The sequence below is a fragment of the Coregonus clupeaformis genome, chromosome 23, assembly GCF_020615455.1.
Source record: "Coregonus clupeaformis isolate EN_2021a chromosome 23, ASM2061545v1, whole genome shotgun sequence".
In the NCBI taxonomy this organism is placed as follows: Eukaryota; Metazoa; Chordata; class Actinopteri; order Salmoniformes; family Salmonidae; genus Coregonus; species Coregonus clupeaformis.
Window position 1 is genome coordinate 28,542,060 of NC_059214.1, and position 18,533 is coordinate 28,560,592.

Sequence of the window (18,533 nt, forward strand, 5' to 3'; positions counted from 1 at the left end):
TTTCTCATCGATGAAACATTTGATCTCATTACAGTTTTCTGTTCCCAAAACTAAAATCTGTTATGAACAGAGTGGCTAAGATTTGTAAACTTACCCTTTGCAAAAGTTGTAAAACATTGCGTTGTTTAGAAGGAGTTCAAAGGCGAATTGAGTTATTGCACACGCACACTTCACAGAGTAGGCGTTCCCTAACGGAAATATGCAGATGATGCTACAACGCGCCAATAGGATCTCGCTATTTCGTGCTTGGCTCTGCCCCCCTCCTTGCTTGTTCTGCCCACTATGGCTCATTTGTTCCCATTGGAAACGACAGGCTGTGGTCGATCTTGGTTTAGTCATAAAAATCTTTGGCTCTACTGCACACACGACAACCGACAACATGCAGTAGGCATGTGTATCCAATATACCCTCTGTGACTGATGTGGACTAGATTATTCTAATGTTGTGGACAAATCCCCTTTGTTACTAGCTACATGCTTATAATCCTAAACTGTGACTCCTAATCAGCCCACTCTCCATCTGCGCTGTCAGAGAGTGGTGGTTGTGTCTAACAGGTCCAAGAGAGAAAGTGTGTTAGAAAAAGAGAGAGTGAGAGAGAAAGGGGGAGAGGGAGAATCAAATCGAATCAAATCAAATCAAATTGTATTGGCCACATGCACCGAATACAACAGGTGTAGACATTACAGTGAAATGCTTACTTACAGCCCTTAACCAACAACAACAAAAAAGTGTTGAGAAAAAAAGAGCAGAAGTAAAATAAAATAACAGCAGGGAGGCTATATATACAGGGGGGTACCGGTGCAGAGTCAATGTGCGGGGGTACCGGCTTGTTGAGGTAGTTGAGGTAATATGTACATGTGGGTAGAGTTAAAGTGACTATGCATAAATAATTAACAGAGTAGCAGCAGCGTAAAAAGATGGGGTGGGGGTGGGGGGGGCAGTGCAAATAGTCCGGGTAGCCATGATTAGCTGTTCAGGAGTCTTATGGCTTGGGGGTAGAAGCTGTTGAGAAGTCTTTTGGACCTAGACTTGGCACTCCGGTACCGCTTGCCGTGCGGTAGCAGAGAGAACAGTCTATGACTAGGGTGGCTGGAGTCTTTGACAATTTTGAGAGCCTTCCTTTGACACCGCCTGGTATAGAGGTCCTGGATGGCAGGAAGCTTGGCCCCAGTGATGTACTGGGCCGTACGTACTACCCTCTGTAGTGCCTTGCGGTCGGAGGCCGAGCAGTTGCGAGAATGACAGCGAGAGAGAGAGAGAGAGGCTGTTGCGTATTGACTTACTGGCAGGTTCAGTATAGGACCAGTGGGACGTCCTCCCTGCTTGGGCCAGGGGCCCTAATTAATGTCCCAGCATGCCTTTCTGTGCCAGGTGAGGTGTGTGGCGAGGAGGGAGGTTGTTGTCACTGCCAGCTGGGAGCATGATGGGCAGACAGCCCACAGCACACTGACCTAACGTGACCTCAACCACATGGCCTCCAAAACATTGGTTCTTACCACAGCATTTGAATTCTGAATCAATTCTAGAATTATTGATGCATCCTCACTCTATGGTTCTTACACTAGATACAACAAGTTTAGATGGCAGTTGTCTGCATGCATGTCCAGAACTACAGTAATTCAGTGTGGCTGCTCCTTCTTACTAGCAGAGAGACTGAGAGAGAGAGAGATGGAGGGAGAGTGGCACTGTCAGATGATCAATTCATAAGCACTTGCTGAGAGAAGATTATTAAGACCGATGCACCTCTATCCACCTTATTGGACAGAAGCTTATTTTAAGAACACTGTATCAGCTGCAAGCTGAATATTAATTAGGGCTGTGTGACCCTTGTTTGCATTTTAGGGAGAATGTTTTGATCTCAAGCCATAGCAGACAAATGACACAACTATGTACAGTTGAAGTCGGAAGTTTACATACACTTAGGTTGGAGTCATTAAAACTCGTTTTTCAACCACTATAGTTTTGGCAAGTTGGTTAGGACAACTACTTTGTGCATGACACAAGTAATTTTTCCAACAATTGTTTACAGACAGATTATTTCACTTATAATTCACTGTATCACAATTCCAGTGCCTCAGAAGTTTACATACACTAAGTTGACTGTGCCTTTAAACAGCTTGGAAAATTCCAGAAAATGATGTCATGTGTACCTGTGGATGTATTTCAAGGCCTACCTTCAAACTCAGTGCCTCTTTGCTTGACATCATGGGAAAATCTAAAGAAATCAGCCAAGACCTCAGAAAAAAATGTGTAGACCTCCACAAGTCTGGTTCATCCTTGGGAGCAATTTCCAAATGCCTGAAGGTACCACGTTCATCTGTACAAACAATAGTACGCAAGTATAAACACCATGGGACCACGCAGCCGTCATACCGCTCAGGAAGGAGACGCGTTCTGTCTCCTAGAGATGAGCGTACTTTGGTGCAAAAGTGCAAATCAATCCCAGAACAACAGCAAAGGACCTTGTGAAGATGCTGGAAGGAAAAAGGTACAAAAGTATCTATATCCACAGTAAAACGAGTCCTATATCGACATAACCTGAAAGGCCGCTCAGCAAGGAAGAAGCCACTGCTCCAAAACCGCCATAAAAATGCCAGACTACGGTTTGCAACTGCACAGAGGACAAAGATTGTACTTTTTCGAGAAATGTCCTCTGGTCTGATGAAACAAAAATAGAACTGTTTGGCCATAATGACCATCGTTATGTTTGGAGGAAAAGGGGGGCAGGCTTGCAAGCCGAAGAACATCATACCAACCGTGAAGCACGGGGGTGGCAGCATCATGCTGTGGGGGTGCCTTGCTGCAGGAGGGACTGGTGCACTTCACAAAATAGATGGCATCATGAGGAAGGAAAATGATGTGGATATATTGAAGCAACATCTCAAGACATCAGTCAGGAAGTTAAAGCTTGGTCGCAAATGGATCTTCCAAATGGACAATGACGCCAAGCATACTTCCAAAGTTGTGGCAAAATGGCTTAAGGACAACAAAGTCAAGGAATTGGAGTGGCCATCACAAAGCCCTGACCTAAATCCTGTAGAACATTTGTGGGCAGAACTAAAAAAGCATGTGCGAGCAAGGAGGCCTGCAAACCTGACTCAGTTACACCAGCTCTGTCAGGAGGATAATTCACCCAACTTATTGTGGGAAGCTTGTGGAAGGCTACCCGAAACGTTTGACCCAAGTTAAACAATTTAAAGGCAATGCTACCAAATACTAATTGAGTGTATGTATACTTCTGACCCACTGGGAATGTGATGAAAGAAATAAAAGCTGAAATAAATCATTCTCTCTACTATTATTCTGACATTTCACATTCTTAAAATAAAGTGGTGATCCTAACTGACCTAAGACAGGGAATTTTTACTAGGATTAAATATCAGTAATTGTTAATTTTTTTTAGTTTAAATGTATTTGGCTAAGGTGTATATAAACTTCCGACTTCAACTGTACAGTGGCTTGCGAAAGTATTCACCCCCCTTGGCATTTTTCCTATTTTGTTGCCTTACAACCTGGAATTAAAATGGATTTTTGGGGGGGTTGTATCATTTGCCTACCACTTTGAAGATGCAAAATATTTTTTATTGTGAAACAAACAAGAAATAAGACAAAAGAAACAGAACTTGAGCGTGCATAACTATTCACCCCCCCAAAGTCAATACTTTGTAGAGCCACCTTTTTCAGCAATTACAGCTGCAAGTCCCTTGGGGTATGTCTCTATAAGCTTGGCACATCTAGCCACTGGGATGTTTGCCCATTCTTCAAGGCAAAACTGCTCCAGCTCCTTCAAGTTGGATGGATTCCACTGGTGTACAGCAATCTTTAAGTCATACCACAGATTCTCAATTGGATTGAGGTCTGGGCTTTGACATTAAAATGTATGTTTCCCCTTAAACCACTCGAGTGTTGCTTTAGCAGTATGCTTAGAGTCATTGTCCTGCTGGAAGGTGAACCTCCGTCCCAGTCTCAAATCTCTGGAAGACTGAAACAGGTTTCCCTCAAGAATTTCCCTGTATTTAGCGCCATCCATCTTTCCTTCAATTCTGACCAGTTTCCCAGTCCCTGCCGATGGAAAAACATCCCCACAGCATGATGCTGCCACCACCATGCTTCACTGTGGGGATGGTGTTCTCGGGGTGATGAGAGGTGTTGGGTTTGCGCCAGACATAGCATTTTCCTTGATGGCCAAAAAGCTCAATTTTAGTCTCATCTGACCAGAGTACGTTCTTCCATATGTTTGGGGAGTCTCTCACATGCCTTTTGGCGAACACCAAACGTGTTTGCTTGTTTTTTTCTTTAAGCAATGGCTTTTTTTCTGGCCACTCTTCCGTAAAGCCCAGCTCTGTGGAGTGTACGGCTTAAAGTGGTCCTATGGACAGATACTCCAATCTCTGCTGTGGAGCTTTGCAGCTCCTTCAGGGTTATCTTTGGTCTCTTTGTTGCCTCTCTGATTAATCCCCTCCTTTCCTGGTCTGTGAGTTTTGGTGGGTGGCCCTCATATCGGAGAGGGACATGTTTGTTTATTTCTCAATGGCTTTTACAGTATATGCTCTATGGTGCATCTCTGTACTATATTGCCTGGTTGTTTGTCCTTCTTTGTCAGTTGTCATTCCCTGCGCCCCAGCGGAAGATGAGTAGCAGCAAGGCTCTGTAGAGTAGGCTAATTCCCCAAGCTGTGATCTTATGGTGGCAACCTGCTACGTCTCTGTGTCAGATGTCTCCATTGGACACAGAGATGCTCCATTGGCATGAGATGCAGTGGCAGATTCCACAGGTACCAGGTAATTAACACCTGAGTTGGCCTGGTGGCAGGGCTTTGGCTTGGTACATCTTCCTGGAAGGTCTTCTTATCCATGCCCAAAGTCAAAACACTGAAACATTCCCTGTATTGGCAATGTCATTCAAGTGTATTTCCTCCCAGTTGTTGACCAGGGCAAGCATGGCTGGCTCCCCCATCTGGATGGAGGACATTATGCTATGATCAAATGACCCAGGTGTGACACACCAGACCAAACAGCAGGGGGCACTGTATAGCCTGTCTGTCTTTCTGAACCTCTGCACATGTTAAAAGAGGCCAGTATAGGTAAACAAGGGTACAGTAGAGGTCAGTGACCCAGCTGGAGGAAAGTTCTGGCAGGGGGGCCTTTGTGTTGATAAGGCCTGTGTTGTTTCAGAGAGCCCTGTGCCTGCTCACATCAGCACAAAGCAGGACTGGCATGTGCTGGGCCCTTATTTGCAAATCCCATGAGTCATCATCACGGTGGTCTGATCTCTTTGTTAGAAGGTTTAACTGCATGCTGCTTACTGACCACCTTCCATGGTAACGGTGCTGCACTCCTGGCATACCACACCACGCACGGCGCAGACGCACGTAAGCCTACCCCCCTGACCTGACGCATCACACACACCCCTCTCTCTCCAACCCTCCCACCTGGTGCCTACAAACAGAGATAATACATAGGCCTACTACCTTTACCACATCATTTTTTTCAAAACTTCACAGTCTCCCTAATTACACTCAATCTCTATCTACAAGATTTAGAGAAAAGAAATTACGCGTTATAGCGTTTCATGTTATTGACAGAAAACAACTGTATTGATCAGAAGTCAAGGGAAGCGCTCTCAATTAGTAATTTATTCAATATTTATTTCCCCCTTGAAATTCTGGTATGAAAGCATTTTTTTAAGCAATTCCAGTAGAGGGGGGTATTGCATGATTGAGGGATAGTTTCCCTTTTATAACCAGGCTGGGAGGCAATGTACAGTAGATGCTGGCTCAATGAGAGAATAGAGCGTCAGGAAACGAAGAAGAGTGAAATGCTTTGCCAAACTTTGACAGTGTGATTTTGCAATATATCTTGATAGTCTCCAATAGATCTTGATAGTCTCCAATAGGTCTTGATAGTCTCCAGTATGCCTTGATAGTCTCCAATAGTCTTTGTAGTCACCAATAGTCTTGTAGTATCCAATAGCCTCGGTAGTCTTCAATAGTCTTTATTGTCTCCAATAGTCTTGATAGTCTTCAATCGGTCTAGATAGTCTCCAATGGTTTTGATAGTCTCCCATATGTCTTGATAGTCTCCAATAGTATTGATAGTCTCCAATAGTCTTGATAGTCTTAAATAAGTCTTGATTATACTTTAGTGCATTTGCACTATGTACACCTCTGCACTACACTATATATACAGTATTTGTCACGGGAGCATCCCTTCCTCTGCATATATAGATATATTCCCTCTGTAAATTGTACTGTATATCCTCACTGTAAATCAACTTTACTCCAGAGTTTTATGTTTTATATTTATTGTATTTATATTGTATATCCTGTATGTTGACTATGTTGACTTTGTCTGTATTCTGTTTGTACATTGTCTATTGCTGGCAACACCTATTCACTAAGTCAAATTAAAATGTAAAGTGATTCTGATTGATTCTGATTGTTGGCAATACGTCTTTATAGTCTACAATACGTTTTGATAGTCTATGATACGGTTTTTGTAGTCTGCAATAAGTCTTGATAGTCTGTAACAATTATTGCTAGTCTGCAATAAGTCTTGATGGTCTGCAAAAAGTATTGTTGGCCTGCAATAAGTATTGATAGTCTGCTATAAGCCTTGATAGTTGCGGCATCCAAACTTTTCATGGCTGAAGTTAATTGAAGTGACTACTTTTTAGCCCATTAAAGTAATTACAATTAATAAAATATACCCCTTGTTTTAGAAACCACCAGTATAGAGGAGTCTCAGTTTACAGTAAAATATAACCCCAGAGTTTGATGATAGTTTGTGATATCACAGGTGCTAAGTTAATTTGTCTAGTCAAGCTTACCTTTCCTCTGATGATAGGATATCTCCATGTAAAAGAATGAGCTGTTTTCTAAATGACCATTCTTGGGTGTAGTAGTGAAAGCAGTGAGGAAGCCCATGAGGGGTGGGGACATGCAGGTGTCAGGTGAAAGAACAGAAAGGGCCATCTCTCATTTGAGCACAATGTTTTCATTTTATTAATAAATGTGCAAATAACAGTTATGATTATAAACAGGCATGTTGTGAGGCAGCTCTAAATGTTCTGAACGCGGCGGATGGACCCCACGTTGGACCTCCAGTCGGTGAAGTGGCGGTACTCGCCCCTCTCCAGTAGGTGCTGGTGGCCGCGGTAGTTGGGGTGCTCGTAGAACACCCAGGCGCCATCCATCACTTTGCAGGAGTGCACCTCGGGGTGACGCCAGTGCTCTGGGAGGTTAGGGTTGTCTTCGCTGAACTCCATCATCTGACCTGCAAAGTCAGGATGCTCGTAGAGGCGGATCCTGAACATGCCAGAGGTCTGGGGGGTAGGGGTGGAATACCCAATAGGATTTGTATTTAGGATATGCACGTACACAGTACACATATACTGTGTCGTTTCATATTTCTATACCCATGCTCATAACTTTTTTAACTGTTTTAAGGCATTGCATATCTGATTCCAGATCTGTGCTGTGAAATTGCACATTAGGATTCATGTAATCAACTAGTCTAATACTCAACTACAGCGTGAATCAAAAAGATATACCTGCATATTAGTATGTTTTGTTATGTTTTCTTTGCTTATTTCGAATACCTGGTAACTGGTTTTGATTGGATGCATTACAGCATATTCACGTCATATGGTTGTACAGTATGATTGATGAGATAGTGGGAAGAGCTATTGGGAAAGCTATTGGGGAAAATGCTGGGTGGAGATATGCAAGATTTGGTCCCACAGAAAAATATATGTGGGAAGACATTTGACTATCCTTCTCCAAGAAGCATCCTCCACTGCTCTAACTGACAGCAACTTTGTGGGTTTTCTAGGTTTTGAGTTGTGACAGCTTGGCTGTAATATCTTTCTTATCTACTATTTCTGTCTCCTCATAAGCCTGCCTTTAGGCTGCACAGGACATATGTTTTAACACGCAGGTTTGTTTGTGTGTGTGTGTGTGTGTGTGAGTGAGTGAGAGAGTGTTTGAGTGAGAGAGTGTGTGAGTGTGAGTGAGTGAGTGAGTGAGTGTGAGAGAGAGAGAGAGAGAGAGAGAGAGAGAGAGAGAGAGAGAGAGAGAGAGAGAGAGAGAGAGAGAGAGAGAGAGAGAGAGAGAGAGAGAGAATATATATATTGTATTCTCTTCTCTATTAGCAATAACCCAAACCAATACTGCCTGGCATGGCCCCCAATCTTCAAGCCAAATCCTTGGCCTCCTGGGTAGGACTCACGTTGCGGATGACGCGGCAGGACCTGATGCTGTCATTGTAGCCCATCCAGCGCTGGTAGTCGGGGTACTCCCCCCTGGTCAAAATGTACTGAGAGCCCAGGTAGTTGGGCCTCTCGTACAACACCCAGTTTCCATTCTCCACACGGATGGAGTTGCAGCGGCTAAAGTGTGAACTCAGCTCAGGGCAATCGCTACAACATTCAAAGTGGCGACCCTGGAAGTTTTTGTCCTCATAGAAGACGATCTGTGGATTAAGAATAGGGGAGGTGGGTGAGAAGGCTTGTGAAACCAGACTGATCTTGCAATAGCGCACATTGTCTTTAACTTAAAGTGAAACTTAACATGAGCGCAGTGGTCACTTTGCTTGACCAGGCTAGTGGGTGAGAGTATGCAAGGTAAATTACGTGGTTGCAAATTTCCTGAAACTTTCACAAAGTTCAGGATATTCATAAATCCTGGATGGAGGATTACAAGTTGGAGAATTCCCTCTCTGCTCATTCACTACTGATTCCGGAGATCCTCCAACCAGGATTTCTTAAAAAACAGGTAACTTTTGGAAGGTTTCTGGACTTTTGCAACCCAATTAGGTACGAATATAGAGACAGGGCAAAAAGAAAAATGACTATTAAACGACCTACCTTTCCGATGCGGTCCATGATTGGGGCTTATCGACAACTTTTTTGATAACTCAATGTTTATACCCCCTTTCACATACAGCGGTATCGCCACTGCCATGGGCCAGATTTATATATGTGGGACATTGAAATGCACTGCCAGGGGAATCATTGTCATTTGAATAGCCTCAGCATTTATATCGGCACAATAGCTGATGCAGCAATTGTTTTAAAAGTGTGCCCGCTTTATATAATGTTTACCCAGTGATTGTATACAGGTTGACCTTTTGATCTTACAATGCCTGATTCCAGAAAATGATTTATTGATGTAATTAAATTGTTCTCCGGGCAGCTGGTTGTGCGATGGCCTCCATGAAGTTGGCTTCTGGCCACACGGCTCTGTTCTGTAAGCTTTAACATCTGCAATGGAACTGACAGGTGCATTTCCAACACCCATCATGCCCCACCCTCCATCTAGGCTACTGTACACAGTACACCACCACATTTACTGTAGAAAGAGTCGGCCAACATCGAGTTACCCAGAAAGAGTAAATGGATTATAGTTTCTGATCAGTATTTATGAATTCCTTACAGTTCAATACACCTCAAGATTCCAACACCAATGCCCCAGCCTCCATCTACCACAATTAGAACGAGTCAGAGTTGGCTAACATTGGGGTTCTCTTAACTCAGATACAGTTGATGGATTGTAATTTCTGATCACTCTTCTTGAAGTCAGTAACACTAAATGCCTTTACACCTGAGAAAAAGGGTCATGGCTCTGACCATGTATAAGCTCCGTATTGGGCAAACATCTAAAAGACAATCACACAATGCAAATAGGGGGTGCTTATATTTGTCCTGTTTCACACAAGTGTGTAACCTGTACAAGTGTGTGGTGTGAAATAGAAATGTGTTTTTTACATATCCCACTCCCCCTGAGACAGTGGGGTCACGATTTACATTTTAGTCATTTAGCAGACTCTCTTATCCAGAGCGACTTACAGTTAGTGAGTGCATACATTTTTCATACTGGCCCCCGTGGGAATCGAACCCACAACCCTGCCGTTGCAAGCACCATGCTCTACCAACTGAGCTACAGGAGGCCATTATTTATCATTTAAATAATGTTTTCTACTAAAAGTGTGTGTTGTAAAGGTTAATGCAGCACTTTGTGGTATGTTGTTTTATATATCTGCCAATGTCTTCATATTTGCTTGGACTTAATAATAATTTCTACCCATGCATATTGCATATTTCTATCAGGATTTAAAACTATCTCAAGCAAAGTACTTGGATATCTAAATGGATGTTGTGGATCCCAAAGGCAACACAACTGGTGTCTTTTTACAAAGAGAGCCCTTGGTTGTCAAAGCGGTCAGTTATGCCATTCCATGAATTTAGCATGAATTTCTTGTCAGAAGCTACCCACTTATTTTATAGAACTAAAATCTACAACCCACAAAGGCAAGGACAATATTTTAGGCAGATAGAAGACTCTTATTTTGTGTTTATGTAAGAATTATTTTATTAGCCTACCTCATTGTTTGCATGAACTGTTGACTTTCTTTAGTGGAAGCAGGAAAGATGTTTACATGCTGTGCCTATATATGTGGTCAAGAGATCCAAGTCAACTAGGCTAAGTAAAAATAAGTATTGTGCAGATATACTTGAGTCACTTGTTACAGTTGAAATGAGCATGTGACAACAGATTTGCTAGTCATATATAGCGCCCATTATAAATAGCTTCATAACATTTTATGCCATTGTTCATATTGTTAATAACGGCCTATGACAGATTTTATCATTTCTTTTGTAGTAGTTATAAAGGCTTTATGAATGTGTCATAAAGTGCCTACAGTAAAGTGTTACCTATTCTTCCAAATGAAGGATTATATTTAATTCATTGAAATGACTGGAAATCTTACACACTGTGGCTTTATTCTCGGGGCAATATTCGGTGTTTTTACTTCTTGGATTCCTTGAATACACCTTTCATGGTATACAGTAATTGTTATTGTACAAATATATTTATATTTACTAAGATATTGATCACTGTGTTTATAATATATGCCTTTTGATATAAAAGTTCCATGCTCTTCCATAACTTCCATGTGACCTCAATCATACTCAGAAACAAACTCACGTTTATCATCAGACAAGTTTATTTGAATCACACCATGCGACTACAGTCATCTCTCTCCAGTGGCTATGATGCGACGGATGGAGCCCACGGTGGCATGCAGAGCTCCCCACTCGGTGTAGCGGCGGTACTCCCCCCTCTCCAGCAGGTACTGGCGGCCACGGAAGTTGGGGTGCTCGAAGAAGACCCAGGAACCCTCCTGGACCTTGCAGGAGTGGATCTCGCGGCTGTGGAAATTCTCCTGGACAGAGGGCAGGTTCTCAGTCACCTCCAGGGACTGACCATCGAAGTTGGGTCTCTCGAACAGCCTCAGCTTGTAGGGGCCTGTGGCCTGGGAAAAAGTAGATCAAACATCGAAGATTGTGTAATTATTGGCTATTTATGAAGTTCTGAAAGGTGTGGGCCTAACTAATTGCTGATAGTAACCTAAATAGGGCCATCATCATGTTTCTCTGTTAATACAGTATTTCATGTTCCTTTTTTTTTGGTCTCCTAGTTTACATGACTTACGTTTCTGATGACCCGACAGGATCTTATGCAGTCGTTGAAGCCCATCCATTGCTGGTAGACTGCGTACTCCCCGGGGCCTACGATGTACTGGTAACCCATGTAGTTGGGGCGCTCATAGAGGACCCACCAGCCGCCCTCCACCCGGCAAGAGTTGCAACGAGCGAAAAAGCCATGCAGGTTAGTGGAGTCTCCTTTGCAGTCGTAGGACCGCCCCTTGAAGTTCCTATCCTCATAAAACACAATCTGTTGGAAGAGAAGAGACAGTGTGTCACAATTTTGAATTCCATATAGTTCCAGAATTACAGAACTATGGAACTATGGAACAGGTGCTCATTCATTACAGGAATCTTCACCGGAACACAACTCACTTTCTCCATCTCTTCAGAGTTCAGAATACCAGGCACAGTGAACGACACTACAGCTCAGGGCCTGCAAGTATACTCTTTATAGATGGCAGAGACAATAACACCAAGCACATGGTTAGCACAAAGTGAATCAGATATTTCAATCAGCTATTCAAATATTTATCTAGGCTCAACGCATTGTTCTAAAGCACTGAATCACCGATCCACACACAATAGCAGGTGGAAAGTGCCAAATTTCAGTCAGTTGATGTGGGATCCAAACCAATCCAGGGCCATCAAGGGCAGCTTGAGACAAACATTAATCACAGAAATCTGATGGGAAATCGAATGAGTCTCACTGTATGTTTTAACCCATGAAAATCCATGTCATGATACATTTAGGCCAAGACTTAACATGCTCTTAACAGGCTGTCCGTATCGAATGGACAAACAACTAAATGTTGCAACTCTACTACTGTTTCAATATCCCTTATTTTACACAATCCCTTATTATCTTCACATCGAAATGACTCTTAAAATATAAAAAGTAAAAAATAAAAAATAAATGTATTGTGTCATTCCAAGATGTTGTTAAAAGCACTGATACATTGTAATAATTGTGTAATAAATTAAATACATTATTCTGTCTTTATGGGCATACAAATGCCCTCTTGTCTATGTATTCATTATGATATGAGCAACCTTTCCTTATAGAGGAAGGGAGAAAGTAGTTGCTAGGCCACTTGTACAGAACCCAGAAGCACATGTCTTAAAGGTGAAGTCATAACAAGGCCAAATATGAATCTATATGCAGTTCATACAGTTCATGCAATTGCAGTCCTGTATATTCAGTATACCACTTTCAATGTCAATTGTTAGCGTCCATGCCGTTGTTGATGAAACCATCAATTATTTTGTGCAGAGGTCAAAGTTGGTGTTGATTGCTGTAGTCTCCCTTTGCATTTCTTCATCCATATAGCTCAGTTTCGAACCAAATCATCTCTGCTTAAAATATTTAACTTGCAGCAGAGCCCACTAGCACAACTCCAAGACAGATTTCAAACAACTTTTGTAAGGCAACATAGCTTTATAGTTCTGATTGTAGCTATCTCAAATAATTAGGACACATTGTTGTGTTACAGCCTGAATTTAAAATTGATTAAATTGAGATTGTGTGTCACTGGCCTACACACAATACCCCATAATGTCATTTTATTTTTTACAAATGAATTACAAATGAAAAGCTGAAATGTCTTGAGTCAATAAGTATTCAACCCATTTGTTATGGCAAGCCTAAATAAGCTCAGGAGTAAAAATTTGCTTAACAAGTCACATAATAAGTTCCATGGACTCACTCTGTGTGCAATAATAGTGTTTAACATTATTTTTAATGACTCCCTCATCTCTGTACCCCACACATACAATTATCTGTAAGGTCCCTCAGTCGAACAGTGAATTTCAAACACAGATTCAACCACCAAGACCAGGGAGGTTTTCCAATGCCTCGCAAAGAAGGTCACCTATTGGTAGGAGGGTAAAAAAAAAACTGACATTGAATATACCTTTGAGCATGATAAAGTTATTAATTACACTTTGGATGGTGTATCAACACCCAGGCACTACAAAGATAGAGGCGTCCTTCTTAACTCAGTTGCCGGAGAGGAAGGAAACCGCTCAGGGATTTCACCATGAGGCCAACGGTGACTTTAAAACAGTTACAGAGTTTAATGGCTGTGATAGGAGAAAACTGAGGATGGATCAACAACATTGTAGTTACTCCATCATACTAACCTAAATGACAGAGTGAAAAGAAGGAAGCCTGTACAGAATACAAATATTCCAAAACATGCATCCTGTTTGCAATAAGGCACTAAAGTAAAACTGCAAAAACAATGTGGCAAACACATTAACTTTATCTCCTGAATACAAAGCGTTATGTTTGGGACAAATCCAACACAACACGTCACTGAGGACCATTCTTCATATTTTCAAGCATGCTGGTGGCTGCATCATGTTATGGGTGTGCTTGTCATCGGCAAGGACTATGGAGTTTTTTTTAGGATAAAAAGAAACGGAATAGAGCTAAGCACAGGCAACATCCTGGACGAAAACCTGGTTCAGTCTGCTTTCTAACAGACACTGGGAGACAGCAGGACAATAACTTAAAACACAAGGCCAAACAGACACTCGAGTTGCTTACTAAGACGACATTGAAAGCTCCTAATGGTCTAGTTACAGTTTTGACTTAAATCGGCTTGAAAATCTATGGCAAGACTTGAAAATGTCTGTCTAGGAATGATCAACAACCAACTTGACAGAGCTTGAAGAATTTAAAAAGAATAATGTGCAAATATTGTACAATTCGGGTGTGCAAAGCTCTTAGAGACTTACCCAGAAAGACAGCCGAAATCTCTGCCAAAGGTGATTCTAACATGTATCGACTCAGGGGATTGAACACAGTATCAACATAACTAAATGACGATCCAGGATCAACACAGCTAAATGACGATCCAGGAGTAACTTCAAAGTGAACATGTTTCACACTCAGAACATTGGAATATGATCCTGGATAAAGTTGTTGTAGTACATCACATGTAATATGTAAACTGTCACAGTTGTATTGCATATCCCTTGTTTCTATACTTAAATATTAGATGGGGAGTGTGCTCATTGTTCAGAGACTTCCATTTGTTCAGAGACTTTCTTTTTTAATCCAACTCTTGCTGAGTTGTGTTGTGTGCTGAGATGTCATGTTATGCTAGCATTTTATTTTTCAGTCTTTGAGTGGTAAAGTAATGCAAAATTGCATACAATCTGATTCATTGTAATGCCTCTTGAATTTAAACATGTAAGGCTCTTATCATCCAACTTTTAATTCAGAGCTGATAGGCGCAATGATTGGAGTCACCTCGTTAGGATGGGTTTCACCTGTGCTGGACCAGAGATTGATCTCGTTAGTGAGGATCTGTTTCACCAGTGCTGGCCCAGCTGGTATTTAAGACCTGCTGGACCAGTGCATCTGCTGGAAAAGGAGATGTTGGGAGAGTTATGCCTCACATTAGCGCTGCCACTTCAGGTAACCAAACAAAGCCTTAATCTTGTGTTCGCCCCTGTTTACTTTGGTCTATCTTTTGGGTTTTCTTTCAGTACCTGTTTGAAACCCTTTCTGTTTTGGTTTTGTTGTCAAAGTGACTCCTTTGTTAGTTCCCTATTCTGTTGAGCGATGACATCTAGGGTTGGCTTTAGGGAACATAACACTGCCCCTTATACTGTACATGTTTAACTGGCTTTTTATTGTGTGACACTGTACTATGTTACAAACTGTTTGTGTTCATTTGTATGGGTAACTTGTATAGGATTGTGTAAAGACTTTGTTCCTTGGAAGGCAATAAAGGATAGTATTTTATTCTGTTCTACTCTATCTTACAGTTGTTGACATGCTGGCAAAGATTACTAAAGAAAACAGTGTGAGTAGATCTACTGGTGTTGACATACAGTACTTGAAAACACGTATGCCCGGTGATTCCCATGTCAAATTGATGAAGACAACGGGGTGTGTGCGGATCAGACAGGGTTTTATTTGTTAGACTGCAACACTCACACAGAGGTGGGTGTCATAAGGCACTGCAGAGAGGTTTCTGGGAAAGGGGTCGTCGTAGGGCTCTAGAACTCTAGAGGCTGTAAGGTTCTAGAACTCTGTGATCCTGCGGAAGGAGCCCACGACAGGGGAGGTGGCGCCCCAGTCCGTGAAGTTACGGTACTCTTTGCGCTCCAGGAAGTACTGGCGCCCCCTGTAGTTCGGCAGTTCGTAGAAGGCCCAGGCACCGTCCATCACCACAGCAGAGTGGAACTCCCGGAACTTGAACGCTTCGTGGACCGATGGGCAGTCCTCACTCCACTCTGCCATATGGCCAGCGAAATCTGGCCTGTCATAGCATCTGATCTTATAGGAATTTCCATAGACCTGCAAAATAAATACATAAATGCCAGTATCCTTAATTAATCATATCAAAGTAATCATGTTAATTATTTGAATTGCCATTCATCTGTATGATATTTGGGATGCCTCTTTAAATTGTTTTATTGGCTGTTGTCCTGGTTTCCTTCAACAACTGATGTGGATGGGCCTGGACGTGAGGCAAACTGCTGCCAAAACATGAGCCTTTTATCTCTCCTTATTGTCTGTTGGCTTTTGACTGATCATTGCCTGGTTGGTGCACCCTGGGGCATTCCATTCAAGCTGGGCATTGCCCTGCATCCAAATCTGGTCAGACACCATTTTATCATTCTAATTGCCAAAACCAAAATATACAAGCATAAAATAAATAAGAAGTTAGTGATGTCTGTCTGATGTAAAATCTATACATTTAAGATCGAGAAAAGATCTGTCAAAAATAAGAAAAAAGCTAGAAGTATTGCAAATCAATAAACTGTTTCCTGAGCACTGATTATGAACTTTGTGCCTCAAGTTGTCAGTATCTATCTACTGACACAAATAAACGTCAGATTCGTCAGTGGCATCTTCAAACTAGGCTTACAGTTGGTACTATTGGTAGGTAGGCTTACGTTTTTGATAGAGCGACAGGATCTGATGCTGTCGTTGAAGCCCATCCACTGCTGGTGGTCAGGGTACTCCCCAGGGGTCAGGATGTACTGGTAGCCTGCGTAGTTGGGGCGCTCGTACAGAACCCAGCAGCCGCTCTCCACCCTGATGGAGTTACAGCGGCTGAAGTAGGAGTGCAGGTCTGGGCAGTCACTGCTGCATTCATAACTACGACCTTGGAAATTCTTATCCTCAAAGAATACAATCTGGAAGAGGGAGAGACAGAAAAGCCTGGTAAGATACAAGCCATACTTTTTATACAGTACTTCTTCCAATATGTGGCTGTAATGATTGCTCCGCTGCCAAGCTGCAATACATACAATGCTGCTTGAAGTTACAGAAGTGACAAAAAATCGAATCAAAGTCCAATTTTACTTCTGATTTTAGTAGTCAAATCAAGGCAGATAAATATATAACTAAAAGTATAAGCACTTTTTCTGTCGAGCAAAGTTTCTCAAACAAGTTTTAAATGTATTCTATGATATTATCTACGTAATCTAAAGACTCCTCCTTACCTTCCCCATTTTGTTATTGTTATTGCTCACCTCCCACTCACCAGCAGCACTGCTGAGGTTTATATCGAAATGCAGAATGTGCCGACAAGGGAAAGCCTTTGTTAAGTAAATTAGCTTGATTTGCATATCAGCAAAATGGTTTATTCAAGTTAAATTTCCCTTTGTACCAATGCAATGGCTCCGAATCAAAGAATTGCCAGAACTGTGATGTGAAAGTTATAAAGGCCAACTCTCCCAGCCTATCCCCTAAATGCATTATATGGATTGCTTTCAAGCAGTCTGCTATCATGGAATCTTTACTGGTTTCTATTGGCATCTAGTATTGTTCGATCTAAAATACGTTTTTTTGTGATTTTGTTTTGTCTTGAGCGTCATGTTCAGGAACTGTCTCGTTTTGCAACTGTGTCGTCTCATCGTGCAAGTCTGAAGTTGTAGAAGCTATAATGACTGAACTTTCATCCCAATAATCGTTATCGAGGCATAATTTAATAGTCGTTGATGGGATCCTCTTGTGGCTTTTGATGTGCTCTTAATTTACTGTAGAGACAGAGGAAAGAGCATGGTAGTGCATTGTAAAGAAAACTGTCTTAAATTATTGACACAACGTAAACTCTGAACAAGGACGTTTTCTCAGGTTGCAAGAGTGACCACTATGACTTAGTTTTTTCAATCCTTCAATTTTTGTCTCATTCAGATCGTGAACAAGTATTGATATATTTCAAGAATGACAAAGTGTGTATGGAACTCCTCTGTGGGCTCTGCAGTCAGAGTAGAGAGTTCCTGGATGACTATATGGTCTTTGTGACTCAGTTCAATAGCAAACCAATCTGAAACCACATATTATAGATATTAACCCTCAATCTAAGGCTGTATTACTCCATTGTTTGTTTTTGTTGTAATTTTAGTATTTGTTAACAAACAATGTATAGCCTCAAAATGTTTAACCTTCATGCTAATCTCATGGACTGTGTCTTGCATCCATCTCTGTCTATGAATTTGAATGGTTACATTACCTCCTTCCCATGATTAAATATATTTTTAACACTTAACACCAGTGTAAAGTGATTTCAACAAATATTGTTGGCCAGTGACAGAAACAGTAAAATTAAGTCTGTGGTATGGCACTATATATACACTTTTGAGTATTACATTTAACACTGTGTTGATTTAATAGTTGTGATTCTGCTATGTGGGTCCCCTACAAGCCAGTGTTACTTCAGCGAGCTAAGTGAAATCTTTAGGTCTCAGGCAAAAATCTATGAGTGACCTTTATTGAACCACCTCCGCTCCACTTCAACCCCCTTTGACCTCCTTCACAACGAGGCCCATCCAGGTTCGAACCTGGATCTCCTGAGCACCACAGGAGTGTATAAGCTTGCTGAGCTAAAGCCTACGTTCTTCAATACATTAACTTATAGAAACATTTTTGTAAAGGCTGAGCCCCTTAATCTCTTGAACCGCTGTTGGTGCTTTGAAGCATGCCCTTGATTGAAGCCACAATCCTGAGTTTGTTTGTTTGTTTCAGCCCAACGGCAATCCCACCACTTGGCTTTGTATGGGGGAAATGTATCAACAGA

General features: G+C 41.8%; 3 protein-coding genes across 3 annotated transcripts; all 3 read right to left on the minus strand.

Moving 5' to 3' along the window:
• Window positions 1–7,059: 7,059 nt before the first annotated feature.
• On the minus strand, window positions 7,060–8,883 carry LOC121536325 (gamma-crystallin M2-like). Its single transcript, XM_041843601.1, has 3 exons — window positions 8,866–8,883; window positions 8,229–8,471; window positions 7,060–7,323 (listed from the first exon to the last, which is right to left on the minus strand). Exons 1-3 carry the CDS (start codon window positions 8,881–8,883, stop codon window positions 7,060–7,062), a joined length of 525 nt encoding a protein of 174 aa, XP_041699535.1.
• Window positions 8,884–11,033: 2,150 nt separating this feature from the next.
• On the minus strand, window positions 11,034–11,871 carry LOC121536157 (gamma-crystallin S-1-like). The gene is made up of 3 exons (XM_041843439.1): window positions 11,863–11,871; window positions 11,495–11,809; window positions 11,034–11,315 (listed from the first exon to the last, which is right to left on the minus strand). The coding sequence occupies exons 1-3, from the start codon at window positions 11,869–11,871 to the stop codon at window positions 11,034–11,036; spliced, it is 606 nt and encodes a 201-aa protein (XP_041699373.1).
• A 3,404-nt stretch (window positions 11,872–15,275) lies between these two features.
• LOC121536326 (gamma-crystallin M2-like) lies at window positions 15,276–17,008 on the minus strand. The gene is made up of 3 exons (XM_041843602.2): window positions 16,957–17,008; window positions 16,405–16,647; window positions 15,276–15,802 (listed from the first exon to the last, which is right to left on the minus strand). Exons 1-3 carry the CDS (start codon window positions 16,963–16,965, stop codon window positions 15,527–15,529), a joined length of 528 nt encoding a protein of 175 aa, XP_041699536.1. The 5' UTR covers window positions 16,966–17,008; the 3' UTR covers window positions 15,276–15,526.
• Between the last annotated feature and the right edge of the window lie 1,525 nt (window positions 17,009–18,533).